The 21,077-nt window shown below is 52.8% G+C and overlaps 1 protein-coding gene across 2 annotated transcripts; it reads right to left on the bottom strand.

The window, feature by feature from the left end:
- Positions 1 to 1,147: 1,147 nt before the first annotated feature.
- Positions 1,148 to 20,891, bottom strand: ISM2 (isthmin 2). Of its 2 annotated transcripts, none has more exons than XM_026850063.1 (6): positions 20,754 to 20,891; positions 5,688 to 5,948; positions 4,846 to 5,203; positions 3,847 to 3,987; positions 3,264 to 3,341; positions 1,148 to 2,751 (listed from the first exon to the last, which is right to left on the bottom strand). In XM_026850063.1, the coding sequence occupies exons 1-6, from the start codon at positions 20,889 to 20,891 to the stop codon at positions 2,234 to 2,236; spliced, it is 1,494 nt and encodes a 497-aa protein (XP_026705864.1). In that variant the 3' UTR covers positions 1,148 to 2,233. The 2 variants fall into 2 exon arrangements, with proteins under 2 accessions (XP_026705864.1, XP_026705865.1); XM_026850064.1 differs by lacking the exon at positions 20,754 to 20,891 and adding an exon at positions 7,131 to 9,664.
- Positions 20,892 to 21,077: the final 186 nt, after the last annotated feature.

Below are 21,077 nucleotides of genomic sequence, written 5' to 3'. Positions count from 1 at the left end.
GGGGGCTCAATGCAAGGCATTTTTCTACATGCCCTTGGATGGGAACTTCATTTATTACAGGAATTAATAGTTTCTTTTTGGGGGGGTTAGACTGGTTGATATACCCCGTATAAAGAGGAGAAGGGTACAAATCCTGGGTAACAGTCCTTATTATAAGAGCACTTCCTCAGAGAGCAATCAGCCTAACAAACAAATTGGCTGAGCTATTGGAAGTCTCCTTCAAGAAAGGGTGTTTGCAAAGCTCCTGTTTGCATGCATGAGTCCAGTACTGGACTAGGCACATTTAACAGGATGTTGTTTTAAAGAAGCCCGTGCACTGATGGTAAAGAAGCTCCTTTGAGAGTCTGCTGATGTTAATGATGACATATGATATGGGAGAGGAAATATGAAGATGTTCTGCCAAATCACAGAAGGTAACAAAGCTCGTCCTTCCATGCCCTCAGTCACTTGATTTGTCTGCTTCTCATACAAATGCCTCCATGTTTGTTGCTGAGCCTCCCCACACACAGAACCAAGCCACCAGATCACTGCCACCCCCTACTGACCACCTCTTAATGACCTACCTCTTTACCAGAAACTAGTGAGCAAATGACCATTTGGGTTAGGGAAATAATAGTTAAATAAGAATAATTCAGTGATAACCTCATTGAAATTTTTGTTTTACCAGCAATGAAGTCTTAGATGCTGGTGACCAAGAATGCAATATTCTATCAGTAACCAAGGCAAAAGGATCAACATACACCAACATATATGACACTGCCACAAACACTCTCCACGGACCTATCAGACTGTAGACATTCACTGGCCCTGGAGAAAGCTCCTGCAAGAAGGACAGACCTAGCACAGGACAGTCAACCAAGGACCTCTGCACTCAGACAGATTTTTTTTGTCCAGTGGTATCCTGCAGAAAAACACTGAGGTAGCCAGCTGAATAAAACCCAGGCAAGACCAAAGCTCTAACGGAGAGCATCATGATCCATGATCTGCAGACAGCAGGCATTGATATTATTGGCATGTGTGTCTTCCTCCTTTGGAGCCACACTTGCTCGCCCGGCCAGGCAGCAAGCCTGAGGAGCACAGGAAGCACCCACAATTTGCTTCATCTGGGCTGCCTCTTGCTGGGCACCTGGGCAGACACAGCATGGAGCAGGGCCAAAGGCTAGCAGTAGACCAGAGAGGGGCAATGCTGTGTGCTCCCAGCAGCACCCGACTTGTTCCTATCCCCATGAAAATCTTGGCTTGGTGCCTTTTGCTCCTTTCCAGCAACAGCATTAAGTGGTAGCTGAGCTGCCTCCTGCCCCTGAAAGGGCTGTGGGTGGGAAATGCAGGACTTTCTGCTGGGCTGTGTCATGGGTGCTCCCAAGCACTGAAACCTGATGGGGGGCTGCTGGGGAGTTGAGGTGTGGAGGCAGGCTGGTGGTGGGAAGTTGCATGGGTGCTGCCACCCTGCTCCTCCAAGCACTGAGACGGAGAGGCTGAAATGCACATAGGTGGTGTCCCCCTGTGCTGACCTCCTCTGAGGTCCACCCATGTCTGGCTGTAGCACCCAGTATAGCCTTTCACAGCAAAAACCGTGGTGGTAACGCACTCTTGCCAGGGGAACCCAGGTGGCCAGTCTCCTCCTGTCCCCCCAGACCCATGAAATCCTGCTTAGCATCTCCCTGCTCCTCCCCAACCATGCATGCAAAAACCTGAGGAGAGAACAGGCCCTGCTCTGTACGCATGGCTGGGACAGCCTGTCCCTCCCTAGGAGGATCCACCTCCCATTTCAGAAGTAGACCAGTGTGTGCCAGGGTAGGTGTACAGGCAAGAGCAGGCACCTCTGCCTGCAGCAGGCCAGCTCCTCAGACATGGTGTGAAGGCAGCAAGAGATGAGGCCATTTCACCCTGCACACGCTCAGCTTTCAGGTTGCATTGAAAGATCGTAGAGAATAAAAGCAGACAGGAGCAGTCCCCCATTCTCTTTACACCTCCCATGCCCTGCGGCTCCCCGCACACCAGCCCAGGCACCCTGGGGTGTGGGACCGCCCTGGGTGGCACAGCAGGGATCGCACTGCGGTAGCCTCAGAAAGCTGAGGGGGGCCGAGGTACCCTCTGAGGGGATGAGATGGACGGTGCATCTCTCCACTCTGCCTGGCACCAGCGAGGAGCCCATGAGCAGGGCTGGGGCTTTGCCAGGCTGGGCCGGGGTGGAAGCTGGCAGTGGCCATGTCTCCTCTGAGCATGGCTGAGGCTAGTACTCCTTGGCCTCCTGCAGCTGAGAGAGGTACTCCTCTTCAGCGGGGTTGTCAGCACACTGTCGCCCATTGTTGGGAGGCCGGACAGCGTGGTAGCGGCTCCAGTCGCCCTTGCAGAGGATCCAGGGCAGCATGTCCACCTTGTAGTGCAGCTCTGGGGAGAACTCTGTGCTGATGAGGTTGGGGACACCGGCCCCCTTGCCGCGGGTAATGAGGCGGGTGTGCTCATCGTAGCAGCAGTGCTGGGCAGCCAGGGTGGTGCTGTCAAGGGAGAGCATGGAGCGCAGGCAGAAGCGTGCCGTTGGCTTATAGATGTCCAGGCGCTCCTTGGGGCCACTGGCGTCCCGCCATCGGAAGCTCTTGCCCTGCTGGTCATCCCGCAGGTTGACGGCACTGTAGACAGCCTCCAGTGGGTAGGAGCAGGGGCAGCTGGGCAGATCCGTCAGCACCTTGCTCAGGTACTTGGTGAGGAAGTCGCTCTTGCAATTCAGCCACTTCTCACAGCTGTCCACCTCTGCGGGGGAGGGCACCGAGAGAGTGAGGGCACGCACAGTCCAGACCCCACTTTACCCAGCTGCCATGTACCCATGGCCTGGCCAACACCACCAGTGGAGCCTACAACTGCCAGGCAGGAGCAGCCAGGCTCCTGGGATGAGCTGGAGCCAAGGCTCTAACCTGAGGCAGTGACAGAGGGAAGGGGTTTCATGCTGGGGCAGAGCTGCTGCTTGCAAGGGCTCTGCCTGGGGCACCCATTGCTACGTCAGCCAGGATGGCAGCATCCCCACATGGGAGAAGCCACGTGGTGGGCTGGCCTCAGCCACTGCACCATAAAGCAGGACCATGTTGTACCAGGGCTGGGAGGAACTGGGTTTCCCAGCATGAGTGCTGAAGCCTGCACATGGCAGTGGTTTGGGTGACAGGTCTGGATATCAGATGTTGGAGCCCTTGGCAGAGCTCTCCCCACCAGCCAGCTACAACCCCCGTGGGGGCTGGCACTGAAGACCCCAGTGCAAGGCAGAGGCTGACCTGAGTTGAACAGCTCTGTGGTGTTGTCATTTTTGAAAGGTGTCTCCTCTGTGGGGAAGACCATTTCCCCCTCTGCTCCTTGAAAGGGAAAATAAGAAAAAAAAAAAAAAGGAGCCAGGTTGAACACCAGGAGGAGTGGTGAGTTTTTTCCCTCCATAAGGGCACCAGACACCATCCATCTTCCACCCCCTCTCTCCCACCACAGCTTTGGCGACACAGGCCTGTGCCTGAAAGGGCAGGCCAGCAGCAGGACACGGAGGGCTATGCAAATCCCAGTGGATGGAGCCAGCTCTCAGTATGCCTCAAGAGAGGATCTCAGGCTCCCAGTGTGAAAGAGGTGCAAGGAGTTGCACACCGAGCTGGATGCCAGCTCTACCACCCTTGGGCACCATGTAACTGCCTGTGGAGCCATGAAGCACCATCAGAGGTTTTTTGTGGAAACAAACCCCCCCAGTCATTAGGGCAGATCACGTTAAACATAACTAGTTCTTGCAGCATGAGCAATGCCCAGCCCACAGTGGTGGGGGACCAGCCCACATCAGGGTCAGACAGTGCCCAAGCACTGATATGGCCGAGGGCTCACCAGGGCAGCGCGGCAGGTCACAGGTCCTTGACTCCGTTGCTGTGCAGGCGTAGCCACAGGACCGAGTCCTCTTCTGGTTGCCACTGCCACAGGTGATGCTGCAAGGGGACCATGGGCTCCACTCCTCCTCATCTTCATAGTCTGTGCACAGCAGGGGAGAGGCAGAGAGCGGTGGACTTCAGCAAAGCCTCAGGAGTGGAGCCAGCAGCCACTCAGAACCTCCCTCAACTCTGCCCTGTCCCTAGGATGCCCTTCACAGGGACACAGGGCCCGAGCTGCCCAGGGCACACGGAGGTGCCCAGTCACATGATGCCAAGGGCCAACCCTGTCCTCGCTGGCAACCCTAGGGAAGCAGCCCCCGAGCAAAGGCTCTCATTCTCACAGCTGTGCTCATGGTTGTACTGACCCAGACAGGCATCGCTGCCCATCCCCACCCTCACTGAACCTGCCCAATGCACTGGCCATGATGCTGAAACATCATGTGTTCGCAAAGGTTGACTGGCCAGTTTTGGTTTTCGGCTCGTGGCCAGGAAGCTGCAGGAGGGAACTGTTGTGGTGTCCTGGCCTGTCTGCCCATCAGCACCTGCTGTCTAGCCATCTGCAGCTCCTGTCCTGGGAGATGCCCATGTCTGTGGCAAAGGCTTCTGGCACCAGTGTCACTGCAGGGACCCGTGCTGACGGCAGCAGCACTTGCCATTAAACATTTACACTGTATTTCTCATCTGAGCATGCCTTTGCTAGAGTCCATGCTCCAGTGTGATTACATGAAAGGGCAATTCCCGCTGAGACGCTGGCATGTCTGACTGCTGGCAGCCCCAGCTGGGTGCCAGGCTTCCTCCTTGGCATGCTTGCCTATTTTTTAGGTAGGAGCTGAGCACCAGCATGCTGTGATCCCTGGTGCAGAGCTGCTTCCCCTGCAGCAAGACAGGGCTTCAGGTCAGGCAGGGCAGGGGAGGGCAGTGCCGGTCTGCAGGGCAGCTGTGTTTGTCCAAGACTCACCGTAATTATATTTTTCCTTAAAGATCCAGTTCTTCTGCCCAGGCCATCGCTGGTCCCAGTCACCTCCCACTCCACTGAGCATGGACTCCTCCTCCTCATACTCTGCTGTGTAATCTTCTTCCTCCTCCTCCTCTTCCTCCTCCCTGTCCCCTACATCCAGGTTGTCATCCTCTTCTTCTTCCACCTCCTCCTCCTCCTCCTCCTCCTCAGCAGGGTCAGTGTATTCCCAGAAGAGGGGCCAGAAAAGGTCCTTGTGGGACAACCACTCAGAGGATGTCAGGGACCAGTCATTGCTTGTCTCCTTCAACAAGTCCATCTCCATCTCAGCCTGAGGATCATCCACCACTTCGATGGTCACCTGGAGGCCAAATATGAGGCAGGGCAGTGAGCTGGGACACAGCCCTGGGACCATGCACTGGCTCCCAGCCCAGAAGGCCAGATATGATTTGGGCTACAGGACCATGTGATGAGGGCAAGAGGTCTTGCCTCAACTGGAGGGATGGAGCAGGGGCAGAGTGGGAGGTGCAGGGAGGCTGGTGGTCACCCACAGGAACCAACACTGCCCTCAGAAACTGAGAGGTCACCCCCACAGATTCCTATGTTTGCTCCTGCTCTACGGGGAGGGGCTGTGGGGGGGCAGGGAAAAGGCCATGAGCAAATTCCTCTGGCAAGGAGTTGTCTGTGCCAGCTATTTGCATCTGGTCATTACCAAGAAGACAGATGGCAGCGGCCACATGGATCCCGCTCATGAGATCTTTCCTCTTAGGGAACAAAATAAGGCTGGGGAGCACATGTGGTGCTCACCTGCATCCCCCTGCGGCCCACCCAGACCTGCTCCCCACCTGGATGTTGGGGTTTTGGGCGCTCAGGTCTACGTTGGCCAGCCCTGGCAAGCTCTGCAGGTCCAGCATGAAGGGCAGGCTCTCCTCCTCACCAGTGCCACCGGGCTGGGGCACTGCTGGGCTTCTGACAGCCTGCTGAGACATCCCACGGCGCCTGTGCCGCCGCAGGCCAGCCTGCCCGCTCCGCCTCAGCCCCTGCGCCTTGCCTGATGGCAGCAGCTCCTCGTCCCCTGCTGAACGGGGGTCAGATGAGGCAGAGACCTGGAGAGGGAAAAGAAGCAGTGAGAACATCTCCTGAGGGTGGCTGCTCAGGGAACAAACTGCTGCCCAGCAAAGGAGGGTCTGGTCTCCTGCACCAAACGGCTCCTCCATCCCACCTAACTGCTGCATCAGGGCAGCAATTAACCTGTTAATTAATCAAGTTAATACCCAGTGGCCTGTGCTGTGCCAGGACTCGGCTCCACAGCACATGACAGCCTACAGGTCTACTCAAGCTGGTGCTTCCTCACGACCACCTTCTCTGCACCCCTCTGCCGTCCCATCACTCATCTCACCTGGCTTTCCACTTCTCACTCTCCCTTTTTCACCATTGTTTGGTCCCTGGAGATGGGTAACGGCAAAGGCTGCTTCTGGTCACAGAGTCACCAGAGCTCACATTTAATAATTTTATATATTTAGATAAGAAGTTTATAAAAAGGTCTTCATGACAAGGGGTAAAACCTCACCTAAATAAATTGTTCTGTGCTGTCAATATTAGGGCAGATGACTTCAAGCAACAGGTTTAATTGAAATTTCAGCTGCTGCCCAAAGACTACCACAAGGAGGGAAAGAAACTGCTGGTAGATGTAACCCAGCTACCTTTATCTCCCCAGGTAAGGGGAGATGCACAGCTGAACAGGACAACAAAACTTACTTGCCAGTGCTGCCAATGGCTCTAACCATCGCTGCCACTGTGGTGGCACAGCCAGCCCTGCCCAGGAGGTGCAGGGGGAGCAGGCAGGGAGCCTCGTCAGGGCGGCAGCACCGGCTGGCTGGGGGCACAGGGAGGTGGCCAGCAAACCCTGCCAAATGGCCGGGCTCGCGCTGAGTTCCCACGTTCCTCATCCCCGCGTTTGGCGCGCGCCGGCACAAAAAAGCATGCGTCAAAGGGCCAGGAGGCTCCAGTGCGCCCGAGAAACCGGAGATGGGAACAACTGGCAAAGCCCTCCCTGCAGCACGGGTTGTCCCCAGGAAGGTCTGTGGGGCCCCGCAGCTCGAGGCTGGGAGCGGAGGTGCCCAAACCCCCAGCATCTCCACCAGCGGCTGCCTATTTCTGGCTGCCCAGCTGAAATCCCCTTTTGTTCCCAAGCTCTAGTGCTTCGCGCCAGCCCAGCCGAGAGCTGCGGGATTAATGAAGAGCAGTGTGCCCCCTCCCCACAGGGGGATGCAGAGAGGCATTTCTACCTGCAATTAGAGCCAGATGGTTTGGGGTAGGACTCCCCCCTCCCTTTCATCCTGATCACTGGAGCACTTCAAAGGCAGCTGGAGCCTGGCCAGGCTCTCATGAGCGCACACAGCCTGTCCCCAGCCCCGTACCCGCACATCAAAGCCCGTGACCCCCCCATCCCCGGGGGAGGGAAAAGAGCAGCAGGGACTCTGTTGGTCCCTTGGCTGCTGCCCAGAGCGGGGTGGACCCAGGGAAGGGCCAGTGACAGACTTCACCAGATGGGCTCGGAGGAGAGAGGGCTGTGGGGAACAGGGAGCTTGTACTGCCTGGCAAGAGTGTCTGGGGCTCACCCTGGCCAGGAGGGCTCCTGTAGCACTGCTGGCAGCAAACGTGGGCACAGACAGACTCCTCTGCCTGCAACTTCCCTTCCCGGCTCCCTCTGCCCCTGTCCAAAACCACAAAGGTTCTGAGAAGCATCCATGGGAAGGATGCCCGGCTTTGCCCCTGCCTGTCTTTTGGTGCTTCAGCCCCTTGCTAGATCTCCTCCTGTGCCTTGGAGCAGGGCAGGGAGCATGGAGGAGCCCAGGCAGAGCAGAAACAGCAAGGGGGACTCAGCAGGCAACCTGGCTGAGTCCTGGTGCTGGCTGCACAACACCACCTGCCGATGTTGGATTTGCTGCCAGCTGCGTGTGCCCAACGCAACTCCTGCTGCTGCCAACAGCCCTGCAAGGCTGGCGCTCCTGCTTAATCTGCAATGAGCTTATCAGGGCTGAGTAAGCTTATTTCACAGACAACCCAAATTTAATACACTTGAAAAGCAAGGTCTCTTCTAGCAACAAGATCCAAACTCACCCAAGGACATAAGAGCAAGCAAGCCAGGAACAAACTCGGTCTCCAAACTTACACTCAGTGCCTAATTCAGATTTTACGCCCAAACAAGCCCAAGAAATTCAGAGTACTGTTCCCACAGGGAAAATATAAAACTGCTCTAGAGGAATTGGCTGCAAGAGAATTACAGGGCGAACAGAACTTCCTCGGCTCCCAAATCCTCCGGCAGTGCAAAGACCCTGGGGTGTCCACCCTGTATGGCCCAGAATCCTTCAGTGACAGTCACTGCACCGTACCACCGAGCCCTTCTCATTCTGTTAATGTCTGTATCACTCTGAGGCTTTGTTGGGTTAAAATTTGTCCCTGCATCAGAAGATGTCTCTCCTGAGCAAGGTCCTGCTCAGTGCCCTGCTCCAGGTGATCAAGCCATGGATTTTAGCAAGGTCCTGTGAGGCCCAGTGCTCCCTCTCCATCAGAGCATTCATGGCAGTGTGATCCTGACAGGCAGATGTGTCTTTTTCATGTCACCAAGAGTCTCCTGCCAGCCATGCAGGCAACTGCCCTTGAGGGTCGCAGTCCTGCCATGTGACACCCACTCTCTCCTCTGCCCTGCCCAGCGAACAGCTGGATAAAGCCGTCAGGCCCGGAGCTAAGCCACTGCAATAAATCAGCTAAGGGAAGAGAAGAGCTAGCCTCTCCATAGTGAAAACTCTACTCCCTCACTCTCCATGAAGCACAGCAGAGAGGCTGCAAACCATCGTAGAGCTGGTCGTCAGCAGCGCCTTTCTCCTTCTGCCACCAGGGAAGGACAAGTGCCACCAAACCACAGAGGCAGAGTGCAGTGCCAGGAAGCCATCAGTATTTCACAGCCAAGCTCCAGCCCTCTCCTGTGACCAGCCAGCACCAAGCAAAGGAAAAAAACCGAAGGGAGAATTGCCACAGCGCCTCCTGCATACACCTGGGACATCCTGCCTGTCTGGGAATAAGGCTTTCCAGGGCAGGAACCTGAGAGAAACTCTGGGGCAGCACTCCAGGAAAGAGCATGCACTTTCTGTTCATGAAGACCCTGTTTAGAGTGAAGGCTGTAAGCAGGATCACACCTGCCTCCCCACCAGCCCAGGAGCCCTTCCTACATAGTCCAGGCTCTCCTGCATGTAGGACTGACCCCACACCTTGGGGCACAAGCTCAGCAGAGATTTTAGGAAGGGGAAGGAACCTGTCAGCGATTCACCCCGGCGTTGTGCCTACTTTGTATTATACATAACATGGGCAACAGAATGTATGGAAAAGGTGTGGGGAAAGGTCACACATCATTTCTCTAGAGACTAAAGGCTGATATTTTCCCATTTCTAGTCCATGTGATTCTATTAAAATTGCTCAGAAATGTGAAGCTGGCGAAGATAGCAGCTGCATAACCATTTCAAAGGGATGGAAAGACTTTACCAGTGAACGACTTGTACAACTCAGTTTGTTTGTCACATTAAAAAGAGAAAGTAATGACTTGATTTCCCAGTTCTTTAAATCAATAATCCATCAGGCACCAGAAACTCTCTAAGCCAGAACAGAAACACATAATATGAACCAATGTGTCTGAATCAAAGCCAGACGATAATTCAACTGAGGAATAAGGATCATGCTTTTAACGCCGTAGGTGATTAACTACAGGAACAATCTAACATGGAAAGTAACAATATCTCTTGTGGAGACAGTCAAACCCACATCCCTGGGCTCAACACATATGTACCACATCTGTACTAGGGAAGAAATTCAAGTATCTAATGATTTCTGCTGATCTTAAAATCTGCAATTTTGCTATAAACTTCTCTTAAGACTCCAAATTAACCTGAGTTACGAAAGCAAATGACTGACATTCATGTGCTGCAGCTCTCCCATAAAAATCATTAGAGATATGACATCTCAGATCCTATAGCAGTTTAAAACCTGAAAACATGAACAGACTAGTCCCTGTGCTGTGCTTCCCTTTGGCAATCAGGGACACCACTGTGCTGGTACCACAACCACAGGTAATGTCCCTCCACCGCATTCCTCAGCATCACTGCAAGTTACCAGTGAACCCACTGGCAGCGCTCTTTGTAACCAAGTACAACGCTGAGCAGAGCTGCTCTTCCTCACAGGGCTAAACCCGCGCCAGGTACACTTGAGAGAACTCCTCAGGGAGTAAAACACTGCTGGAGTCTCTGCATCAGCCCATGCATCAGCTGAGCAAATCAAGGGAGTCCCTGGCATAGGACGAGCTCAGAAGATGGCAGCATCCACCCACACCTATCCCAAGGCAATTAGTGAGTGTACAAACTCATTCAGCTTGAACTGAAGAAACCTGTGCACATGGGAGTCAGACCAGAGGCAACGTCCAGGCTGTGCTTTGGGCTTGTTAACACTGCAGTGATGAAAATTATATATTTGCTAAAGACTAGTATTGTACTGGGCTATAATTATAACAAACGGTGGGTTTTGTTGCTTAATCATAATTGCTTGTGTTAGTTTCCTTTGAACAGTTTTACCATGCTGTACTGAAACAAGAACCCACCAGAAGAACTACTGATCTTTTCCTGAATAGAGCTGAGTCTACACAAGCATCTTTCTGCTCTTTCTCCCAAGCTCTCTCCAACATTATTTTAAAATCTGCTCTGCAGTTTGTTGCACACTTGCCCACTCATGAATTAGCCAAGTACAAAACAAATCAGAATGTTCTCTCTCTTTTTTTTTTTTTTTTACCATAAAACTATTCCCTCCATATTCACCTAAGTGAGCTGCAAAGATCTGGAGAAAGCTTTCCAAAACAATTTATCTCTGGACTGAAACCGGGCAGGAGAAACTCCAGAGCAGGAATTTATTATAAAGCTATAGAAGCAGAGGGACACTGGTTGGCTGCTTCAGAAGGAAGCTCAGCCTGTCTTGGCGCAGCTCTAGGGCTGTAGTTTGCAGGAAGATTCAGGGCAGTTTTTGCTGGTGCAAGTGGGAGAAAGGGGAGATTCTTCCAGTGCTAACAAGTAACACTGTTAAGTTTCTTTAACATAAAGGAGGGTTAAACAGCAGGATAATCAACAGGAACAAATGCAGCGTGCCACTCTGCCTCCCTCCCATAGTGCTGGGCATGCTGTCTCCTTGATGACCCCACCACAGACATGACCAAAGAAAGGGATTTTTTAGCCCAGCTGGCTGAGACCACCTTAGCCTCCCAAGGGCTGTAGTTTGATACTCCTAGCTAATAACCCATCTACTGGCACCGTCTTTCAGATGGCAAATCCACTGGACACACATCAGGCAAGTGACCTCTGTTACCCACCAGCTCATCACCCGCTTAACGGATTTCCCAGAACTGTGCCAAAGCACACCATGCTTCCAGAGGTTTCAAGAGCTGGGTGGGTACCTACAAGAAAATGGGGAAGGCAAAGATGCCACCCAGTGCCTGTTACTGTCTTCAAGACCTCCCAAGCCACAATCCCGTCGATCAGACGTAACGCTTTTAGACTTACAGGCAAGTGGTTTAGCAGGAGCCACCACACAGGGTTTTGACAGGTGAGCTCTGGGACATCTGCCAGAGGTAATTTAAGGCAGTGGATGCCTCCAGCTGCCTCCCTCATCTTCTGCCCTGGGTTACACTCCTGCCCGCAAAGGGGCTGTGGCACAAGCCAAGAGCAGGACCATGATCTCCCAACCGCTCTACTCACTGGTCCACCTCAGGATCAACTCATACGTTGAGTGCTGGTTTTGATTTTTTAAAAATAAAGACACAAGCATCTCCCTTTAGTTTTTGGGAAAGCTCTGAAAATGACTGTGGAACAGAGAACACAGTTATCACGCTTGCGTGGGCAGATCCTGTTTAAGACAGACCAGCAGGAGCCAGCAACAAACTGTGGGCTGTGCAGATAATTATTATGCCCTCACGATTGTAATTTTCACACAGTTATCAAAATACTTTAGATCATATGGAATCACTCTCCTTTCTAATTAGCTTCATCCCAACTGTCTTGAGTAGGGAGCTGCAGGAGGCAGCATCAAAGACTCCTCATGTTTCATTTATTTTCATGTCTCACAATTGTGACAACTGTAATCTCAAAACTCTTTCCAAGGTCGGTGACTCAGATGCCCTTGAGGCAGAGCCAGACTCGGAGCAGAAGACACCACAGCATGGAGAAGCAGCAGCATGCAGCACCGCGAGAAGCAAGGACACAGCATAGTTGACTTTGTGCAACACCAAAACTAGGGCAGCTGGCCAGGCTGCCATCAGTGCTCCATACCACATGTCCCCATCCACACAGTCCGGCCCCTCTCACCATAGCTGGCTCTCCTGTGGGCACACCAATGAGTAACTTGCCCATGGCATCCTCAGCCAAATCCCCAGGTCACTTGCGACACAAGAACAAGTAGGAGCCTGGTGGCTATTCACCTCTCACCATGCCTGGCTGTTGCCCTCCTCAGTGTCACACACAGGTGCTTCTCTACCATAAATAAATACCTTCTCCCTTTAACAATGAAACAAGTACTGTAAACCCCTCATTTTTTGTAGACAAAGAAAATGACCTCCTCCAGGCCTCTCAAGTAGCCTGTGACAAGGCCAGGAATACAGGTCTCCAATGCCATACTTGGAGAAGGCTCTCAGGGAGGTCCACCACAGCTCAGTTTCTCCTCCCTGCCTGCCCCCCAGGAAGAACTGCCCTGCCTCCCACATGGATGAACCCCACAGGTCTTGCAGTGGAGAAGATGGGGCATCTTGTTAGCACCACCAACATGCCCCAGCACGGCAGCTGGGGCTGTCTTCACACTGGAGACTGTCCAAGCACGCAGGTCCAAGGGCTGACCCTTGACAGGTGGTGCTTGCTGCAAGGAGCCCAGCCAGTGGCGAGACACCCTTACCTGAGGAGGAGGGTACCCCTGAGACCTCTGCTGCAGCCAGGTCATCTGGGAGCTGCTCAGATAGAGCACAGCAGTGGGTACAGGAGCAGGGCCCCCACAGGAATGGTATGGAGAGGTCCCCTGGAGAGATGAACAGACACACTTCCATACCCTCTGGTGCTCTCTGGTAAACGCTGGTGCTAGGGCACATGTTTTCTGTTAACATAGTTGAACTGTAATACGCATAAGCTCTTAATGCATCAGACTCAGTTGCTGTTAACTTGTTCCAGCTCTAAACCCCATGTGCTTCAGTAACCATTAACTTGTTCCAGCTAATGATCCACATTTGTTAGCCTGCACACCGTAACTCTCTGATTGCTTCAGCTGCTGCTTCCTTCCCCGCCACAGCCCAGGCAAAACTGCAAAAGGAAAAAAGCCCACACCAAAATATAGCAAAGCAAGTGCAGAAACTGGAGGGATGAGACCAATGTCAACCTCCCCTACCCCCCCAGCCTGCTAGAAGAGGTTGCAATGTGCGGAAACATGGGGAAGGCAGGAGCGCAGGGGGCACCCGCTCCCCTTGTCCCATGCAGGGTGCACAGACTGCCCCCCGCCATGCAGGCAGCTGATCAAACAGATACAAATCCATCGGGATCCCTTCAACAACAGCCAAAAAGGGCACCTGAGCTGGACTCGGAGCATCTCCATGCCCTGCATGGGAAGGGATCCAGGCAGGAATGCTGCACCCTGGCTTTGCTCCAAAGGGGCAAAGTGGGGGTGACTCCCAGCCAGCAGCCCCTGCTCCAGGTGCTTGGCTGCAGCTCCCCAGCTTGGGGGCGAGCTTGGCTCCCCTGCCCAACCCAGTGGCAGGGTTTAATGACTCCCACATGTCAGCGTGGGGTGGAGAAAGGGTCTTGGGGTAGGGAAACCTTCCTCTGCAGCTCCAGTTTGTGTTGTTTGTAACTCAATTGTTCATAAGTTTTTCCAGGACAGTCCCTACTACTTCTAAGTGCCTCACCAAAAAAGAATTACTTTTTTTTTTTTTCCCCCACCAGATGGGAGCCTGGGGCTTGCAGGGCTGCAGAGGTAAATCCAAAGACAAAGGAAAGCTAGGGCACATCAAAATAGGGAGCCCCACTTCCCCAGCATCTTAGCTGTCATTGACCCTCCACTTCTCTTTGGCTGGTCACTTTCCAGCAGAACCTCAGCTGTAACCCCAGGACCAGTCCCCAGGGTGGGCATAGATGTGCAATAGCCAAGCTGTAATCCTGGATGGGGGGGGAAGACAAGCTGACCCTGAGATGTCCACAGCGCCTCTGGGCAGCCCTATACCTCCTCCACTGGAAGCACCAAGGGGAGATGCTCTCCAGGAGAGAAGAACCAGATATTCCCCTAAGAGGGATCTTCCATTTTTAAGGAACAGACAGCTTAACCATGTAATTAATACAACCACAGTGTTGCTGGAGGGGAAGGGGTGGGGAGGAACAGTGGACGGACATCTGTACAACTTGTCTTGCTGGAGGTGTTGCACAGCACAGCACAGCTGGCCTCCCCTGGCATCCTGGCTGCTTCTGGTGAAGAGGAGGGCAGCGAGGACAGGAAGGAGGGAATGCCAAAGTGGTGGGGAAGAGAGGACATCCCAGGGAGGTGAAGAGATGCCAACCCTACACTGGTGGGGCACCTCCAGCAGCACCTCTCGGCCATCCTGCAAACACTGTACCCTCGACCATCAAGTGCCTCAGGGCTTAGCTGCCAGGAAAGAGCCAAGGCTGGCTTGCTCACCCCCAGGCTCAGGCTGCTGGGCTGGGCTGGAGGACAGCTCACCTGAAGGTCACTGTACCCATGCCATGTGCCAGGCTCCTGCTGCGCCCTTTGTGATGGAGGCTCCCTTGGCTGGGGACACGTTCTCAGCCCTGCCTTGCACCCCAAGTCCTGCACACTAGCTAATGCCCTGGCAGACTGGGCCAACCAACAGCTCCTAATCCAAGATAAACTCATGTCTCAGCACCTCTTCCCTGCATGCATGGACACTTCCTGGACGTCTGCAGCCAGGACCTCACCCCATGCCTGTCCCGTGGTGCTGGGGGCCAGCAGAAGGCAGCAGTTCACTGCATTCTGTTCCCTCTGAAGCTGTATCCTTCCCCTGGAGATTAAACCAACCTGCAGCCCAGGAGACATCAGTGTCCTTCATGCCAAAAGCCACCTGGAACTCAGAGGCAGGTAGATCACCATCTTTTTGGTGTATTCATCTTACAAGTACTGAGATGAAGGATATCTCATAACAGTTTCTCAGACAAGACCCATGACTCCCTACACACAGGGAACGTGCAGAAATTGAACTGTTTGGAAGCAAAACCATGCAGGCTGACTTTTATAGCTAGCCATGTAAAAAAAAAAAAAAAAAAAAAAAAAAAAAAAAAAAAAAAAAGTCTTTGCACTTTTGCAAGCTTCTGTCTGAAACAGGAACACTTTCACACCAAAACATGGCTGCAATCTCTTCCCTGCTTCTTTGCTACAAGCTCTGGTGTTTTATACAAAAACTGAGCCTCTGGCTGACAACATTTGCTTTGGAAGAGCTGGACGGCATGGGTCACCTTGCTGTTGTGACTGTAGCCCACACTGTCCTCAGGCTTTCCTATGGGAAGTGTCCAGGCATCTTGTTTTGGGGATTATTCTGTCTGGAAGGATATTTATTGATACTATGGAAAACAGAAGATCCCTGGTTTGCATTCCCTACTCCCAAAACACTGACAAGAGGAAAGCAGAAATTAATCCCCAGCACACTCCCTCCGTCACCTTGCTGGGCTTGGAGAGACCATGGTTGGAGGCAAGGTGAGTCCCCCAGCCTGCCTGTCTTTAAGGAGAAGGTCTGCAAGAGCCAGACACTTTTGGGAACCCAAAGGGAGGCTGGGCAATGCCCTGTGGAACAATTTATGCCTAATCTCTTCCCCTTACATGTGCCTTTTACAGGAACCCCTTTGATGGTAACAATGGAAACGCAGCAGACCTATTTGTGCAGTGAAAAGGGAAGAAGCCCCCTTGTTGGGCAGCTTCCCTACACCCGGCTCCCCTTTGTTTCTGCTCCTGCCTCAGCCCCAGGGCGGGAGGGTTTTCAACTGTGTTTACTAAGATAATTTGGCACTTCTCAAAAGGAAATTTGCTACAAAGGGCGAAGTACCTCCCTGTGCACAAAGAGCCCCTTTCAGAGCGGAAGGATGCTTCAGTGCACATTTTGTACCCTCAAATCCGACCTCCACCAAGGACAAAGCCAGGGACAAGAACGCTTAATTGCTGAAGAAATGAAAAGGTAAAAAGCACATCCGCAGGCAAAATGACTCTGCTACTGACCACAGCCCTCAGTGGTCCCGGGGACCTGGCTGTGCAGGCCCTGGCTGTGTAAGCAGCCAGCACCCACCTGGCCACCCACTCGTGCCCCAGCCGAGCCCTCCCCATGGGGTGGGTGTGTGGCGAGGTCCCCCCACAGAGGGCAGACATGGGTGACAGCACAAGCTGGAGATCCACAGTAGGGCAAGATGGTTCCAGGAAAAGTGAGATCCTTTTCTCAGCCAGACAGCCCTGGCAGAGTCGAGAGGGACCAAGAGCCGGGGGGGAGGCACAAGGGAGGAGGGAGGGCTCCTGGGACCTCGGTGCCTGCACAGGCAGAAGCCACCCCCAGGCCCCTGCCAGCCCATCACCCCTGGGGTCTCCAAAGGCAGTGTGTCTAGGCTACATTAAGGCTCCCAAATGACAGAGCTACCCCGACTTACAGTCTCCTGACAAACTCCACTCAAGCCCAGCTGATACTTCCCTTTAATGCTTTTTATCTAGTAGAGCCACACCACATCACCTTGGAGTTCCTTTACCCTCCACTTGCTGGTATCTCCAGCTAGGCACCACGTCACTGCTATACACTTAATTCTAAGCACTCCTCCACACTCAGGCTCCCTGTGCACAGGACAAATTGATTTAAATCAAGATTGCTACCAGTGATTTTTAAACAGCAAGCTTGGTGTAGTCCTTCAGTTTTAAACATAGTTTCCCATCACTACTCTTGCTGCCTGGTGTGACCAGTAGATAATACATACCAGTGTCAAGAGTTTCTCAGGGGCCAGGAGCCAGTCATACCAGGTGCTGTACAAATACACTGATTTGCAGCCAACTACAGCCCTTATGCTACGCTTGGTATTTCTTTTGTTGCCCTCCATTATCTCTTACCGCAAACACCAGATTTGCTTTGCTCGCAGCCTCAGACCAGGGGAACTCCAACAGCAAGCTCCAGCCTGGATTCTCACCCTGCCCCTGCCCTGCCCTAGCCCCACAGTAACACCCCTGGGTCCCTTGGGAAGCTTGCTGCCGTTGCTCTTGGCCCCTTCTCTCAGTGGTTCCCTCCTGCAAAGGAGCATCCACCAAGTCCACCAGAGCTGGGCTAAGTGGCCTGGACAACCCTCCATAAAACACTGCTGCCTTGCTCTGCCGCATCCCACCACCACTGGGATGCTCACTACCAACACAGCCATCGCCATTACCACTGGTACTATTATTTCTATGCACAGTTATTGAAGCAGTTGTCTCGGTTCACACAGATCTAATCACTTCTAACGTTAACATTTATATCATGTTAGAACATTTGCTATTTTCTATTCACTAGAAGAGCACTGGAACCGATCGGTATCAGTCTGAAAGAATCCAAACATCTATTAACAATGCTTAAAGCCAATATTTTGAAATCCAGTGAGTTTATTAAAACATATTTTGCATTTAAACCCCCTGACTTCATAAATAAACAAAGCATTAAGTAATGTGATGAGCTGTCCCTTGTCTCCACAAGGGACACAAGCTTTTCCAAGTATTCAGTTACCCAAATCCGAAGAGCTGCTGGCATGGGTCATCACTTGGACATGCCACATTTCTGCCCACGTCAGTGTCATGCATCCAACCTACAAAAGTACTTCTAAAAAACCCTGTTGAACACTTGTCTGCTGCTTCAGAGTCCACCTGCCTTCCCAAACACTGGCAAAGAGCCTCCAAATGAGCAGGTATCTTCTCTTGTTAGATTTAAGTCACAGTTTGGAAAGAAAGTATTCTGCCTTTCAACTTCCAGACAAATAGACTGAAGAAATAGAAGGTATTCTCACTACATTTGTTGCTTATGCTGGGCTCAGTGTAACTCAGACAAAATTTCTGCACAGTGACACATCTGAGAAAATCTTAAATGCAAGTGCTTGCTCCCTTGGTAATGGCTGGAAGTAATGGATCCTGACTGAGGTACTGGACTTTGGGACATACTGATACTATTGCCCAAAGATAAAGCATGTGTTCCCTCCATCCTTTCTGCAATTAGAAAACTTTCTAACTCAAAATTTACTGAACACTTTAATGACTTTAATTTTTCTAAATTATTTTAGCATAGACTTGTGACTGTGAGGCTCACTACACATTATTAAAATTCCCATTCAATTCTAAACCAAGGAAAAATGCTTGCTTTAAATAAGGATGGTATATTAAAATGTGTCCAAGTTATGTAATTGCTTAATGGTTTTGATTGTCTATCTATTCTGCTCTGTCATTTCTATTTTTCTTCTCCCAGCTCCCTTCATTCTACCCACATCTGTAGGACATTACCCATAGTGTAACCAATACTCCAGCTGTGGCTGCCCTGCTGCCATAGAGACAGGACCTATCAGCGCTGCAACAGGAACCATCTGTGCGTACGACCCAAAATCACTCTGGATTTTTTTTTTTTTTAACCACCATACTGCTGCGCTTGTGCTCTCTGCTTTAGTTCAAACAGCTGGGCATGACTACTCCAAATTCTCCCCTGCATGCACGAGAAACACAGGATTTCCTCCCAAAATGAAGCTAGAAGACACAAGCCAATACCAACCACTTTCTCCCTGCCATGCGAACTGTGCAGCCAGTACCCCGAGGGATGCAGGGTGTGCACAGGAGCACCAACAGACCCTCAGAGGAATCCATTCTTCATCTTCCTCCTTGCTCCTAACCTCCACCCTCAAACCTTTGCCTGTGAACTTCTTGTATGTTTGAAACTCTGTGAGAAGCAAAGGGGACAGAGGCTGTGCTGTGTAAGCGCCGTATGTGAGCTTTGGCTGGCTGCACAACGCTCCCCATTCACAACCATTCACAATCATTCACAAACTGGGACTGCCAGCAGCTTGCCTCACTTCCCGATGGATTTTAGACATCAGATAAAAAGGAGACTGAGATTGTGCTGCAGGGCCCCGTGATGGCGACCTGCACAGCTTCCTAACATGCACTTTGTCCCTACCCTATGCCCCCTGCCATAGGGCTGCAGTACTCTCCTGGATTTCAAGCGTAAACTACTCCCTTTGCAGCCGGAGCCCAAGAACACCCTGCCTGGCATTTGTCTGGGGAGTGAACCGGCAGCTACGTCTTTGCTTGAAGTTTCACAAGCAAAGTACAGCACCAACATGGTATTGCCAGCGCTACAACATGTAACATCCCCAGCAGTCCTGTTTGCATCTGCTCCCTCCACGCTCCAGTCAAAACCATTACCAGGCTTGACTGATGGTACTTAGCTGGACACAGCCTGTGCTCTCTCTTGCCCGTTGGTCAGGCTTTCCATGCAGCAGATTCCTTCTTCGCACTTGTTCCCTGAATTTCATGCTGGAATGGAGTTTAGTGCATGTGATGGGAGCTGCTGGCATGACTCCTCCATAGATGAGCACCGTGTTTTGGCAATAACTAGCAGTAAGGTATATTCCCATCACAAGGCACCTCCTCTATCAGTCTGACTGCCACTGCAGATCAAACCTGCGGCTTCCCATACTGTTGTGTATCACCAGCAAGGGCTGAGCTGCTCCTACCCTGTCCTGCTCAACCTTCTCCTATCACCACTTTTCCCACTTACTCATTTCAGCCACTTTTAGCAGTAGCGTTCTTCAAAGCGTATTTTTGAAACACAGCTCTGCTGCCTGAACCACTTTTTCTTCAGAGTGCAGTTTCAGGATGGAAACTGCTTGCTTTAACCATTCAGTTGTCTATCTTTCTTAATCAAACTCTTCTCCCTTGTTTGCTTCTTCTCCATTGCCTTCCTGTCATCCCCATCAGGTCCCACCGCTTGGTTCCCAGTCTGACCAGTGCCTCACTGCTTGCTGGTTTCCCCTTCCATGATGTGTGCTCTTAAGCCAGCGCTGGCCAGGATCCAGGTCTCAGAGGAGCGAGAAGAGCAGCCCCGGGACTTCCCCCACAGCTTGTGGGGGCTCCCAAGGCCACCTGCCCAGGGGACACACTAATGGGGCGCAGGCAGCCTGCCCGGGGGATGCTGGACGGGGCGCAGGCTGTCGGGATGCGAACGGAGCATGATCACTCTGGAATCTGCCCCAGGGTCGTCCCAGCGGGAAGGAGAGATGGTGGCTTAAATCGGTCACGTCTTATTTTTGCAGTAGCGGAGTTTTGGAGTTCCTGGCAAGCCACCAACCTTGCTAATTTTACTGCAGGTCGGGTTGTGGCCGGGCTCCTCTCTCCTACGAGGGATTTTGCCCCCTGGAGGCAACGATCTTCCCGGGACCTGGGTCAGGACTCTGGGCCCCGATCTCAAAGCACCGAAACCGGCCCCTTTCCTGCAGCCTCTGTGCAACGCAAAGCCCTGAGGCTACCCGAAAATCGCAGAGGCCGGGAAAGGGCTCTGCCCATCCGCGAGTGAAGAAACAGCCCCGAAGAGGGGGGCACCAAACGCTGCTTCTCTTCGCTGCTGCTTTTCCACGCGGCGCTCCGGGCGGCCTGGCCGCGGGGACACGTGTTGGATGCCGCTCCCTTTGGGGATGCACAGCCGCCTCCGAGGGAGCCCCGACGGCTGCCCAGCTGGCCGGCTGCCCTCCTCAGCCTTCCCGGGCACGGGAGAGGGTGCGGAGGCTGAGGAGGGCTCGCCCCAGCACCCTCCCAGCTCTCCATCCTCCCCCCAAAGGCTGCCTTACCTCCGTCAGCTTGGAGCTCCTCTCCTTCGGGCTGTCGCTGGGCTGTTTCCTCACAGGCAGCCCTCGCACCGCAGACAGGAAAGTTGCCAGAAAGACGAAGCCGAGGATGAGCACGACTCTCCCTCTAATCAGAGGCATCTCTCCCTCCCTCTCGCCCCACCTCGCTAGCCCAGGGCAGGCGGCCCGGCAGCACGCCCACCCGCCCGCAACGCTACAAACCCCGTCCTTCCTCGAGAAAGCAAAAGGAACAGGGGAAATTTTAAAAAAGAATAATATATAAAATATCGCAGACGGGAAGTGCAGTCCCCCGCGGGTGCGGGCAGG

The sequence above is a fragment of the Athene cunicularia genome (genome assembly GCF_003259725.1).
Source record: "Athene cunicularia isolate RWA chromosome 5 unlocalized genomic scaffold, athCun1 chr5_part1, whole genome shotgun sequence".
Classification (NCBI taxonomy): domain Eukaryota; kingdom Metazoa; phylum Chordata; class Aves; order Strigiformes; family Strigidae; genus Athene; species Athene cunicularia.
Note: the sequence above shows the minus strand (reverse complement) of the source record. Positions and strands in the feature narration are given on the sequence as shown.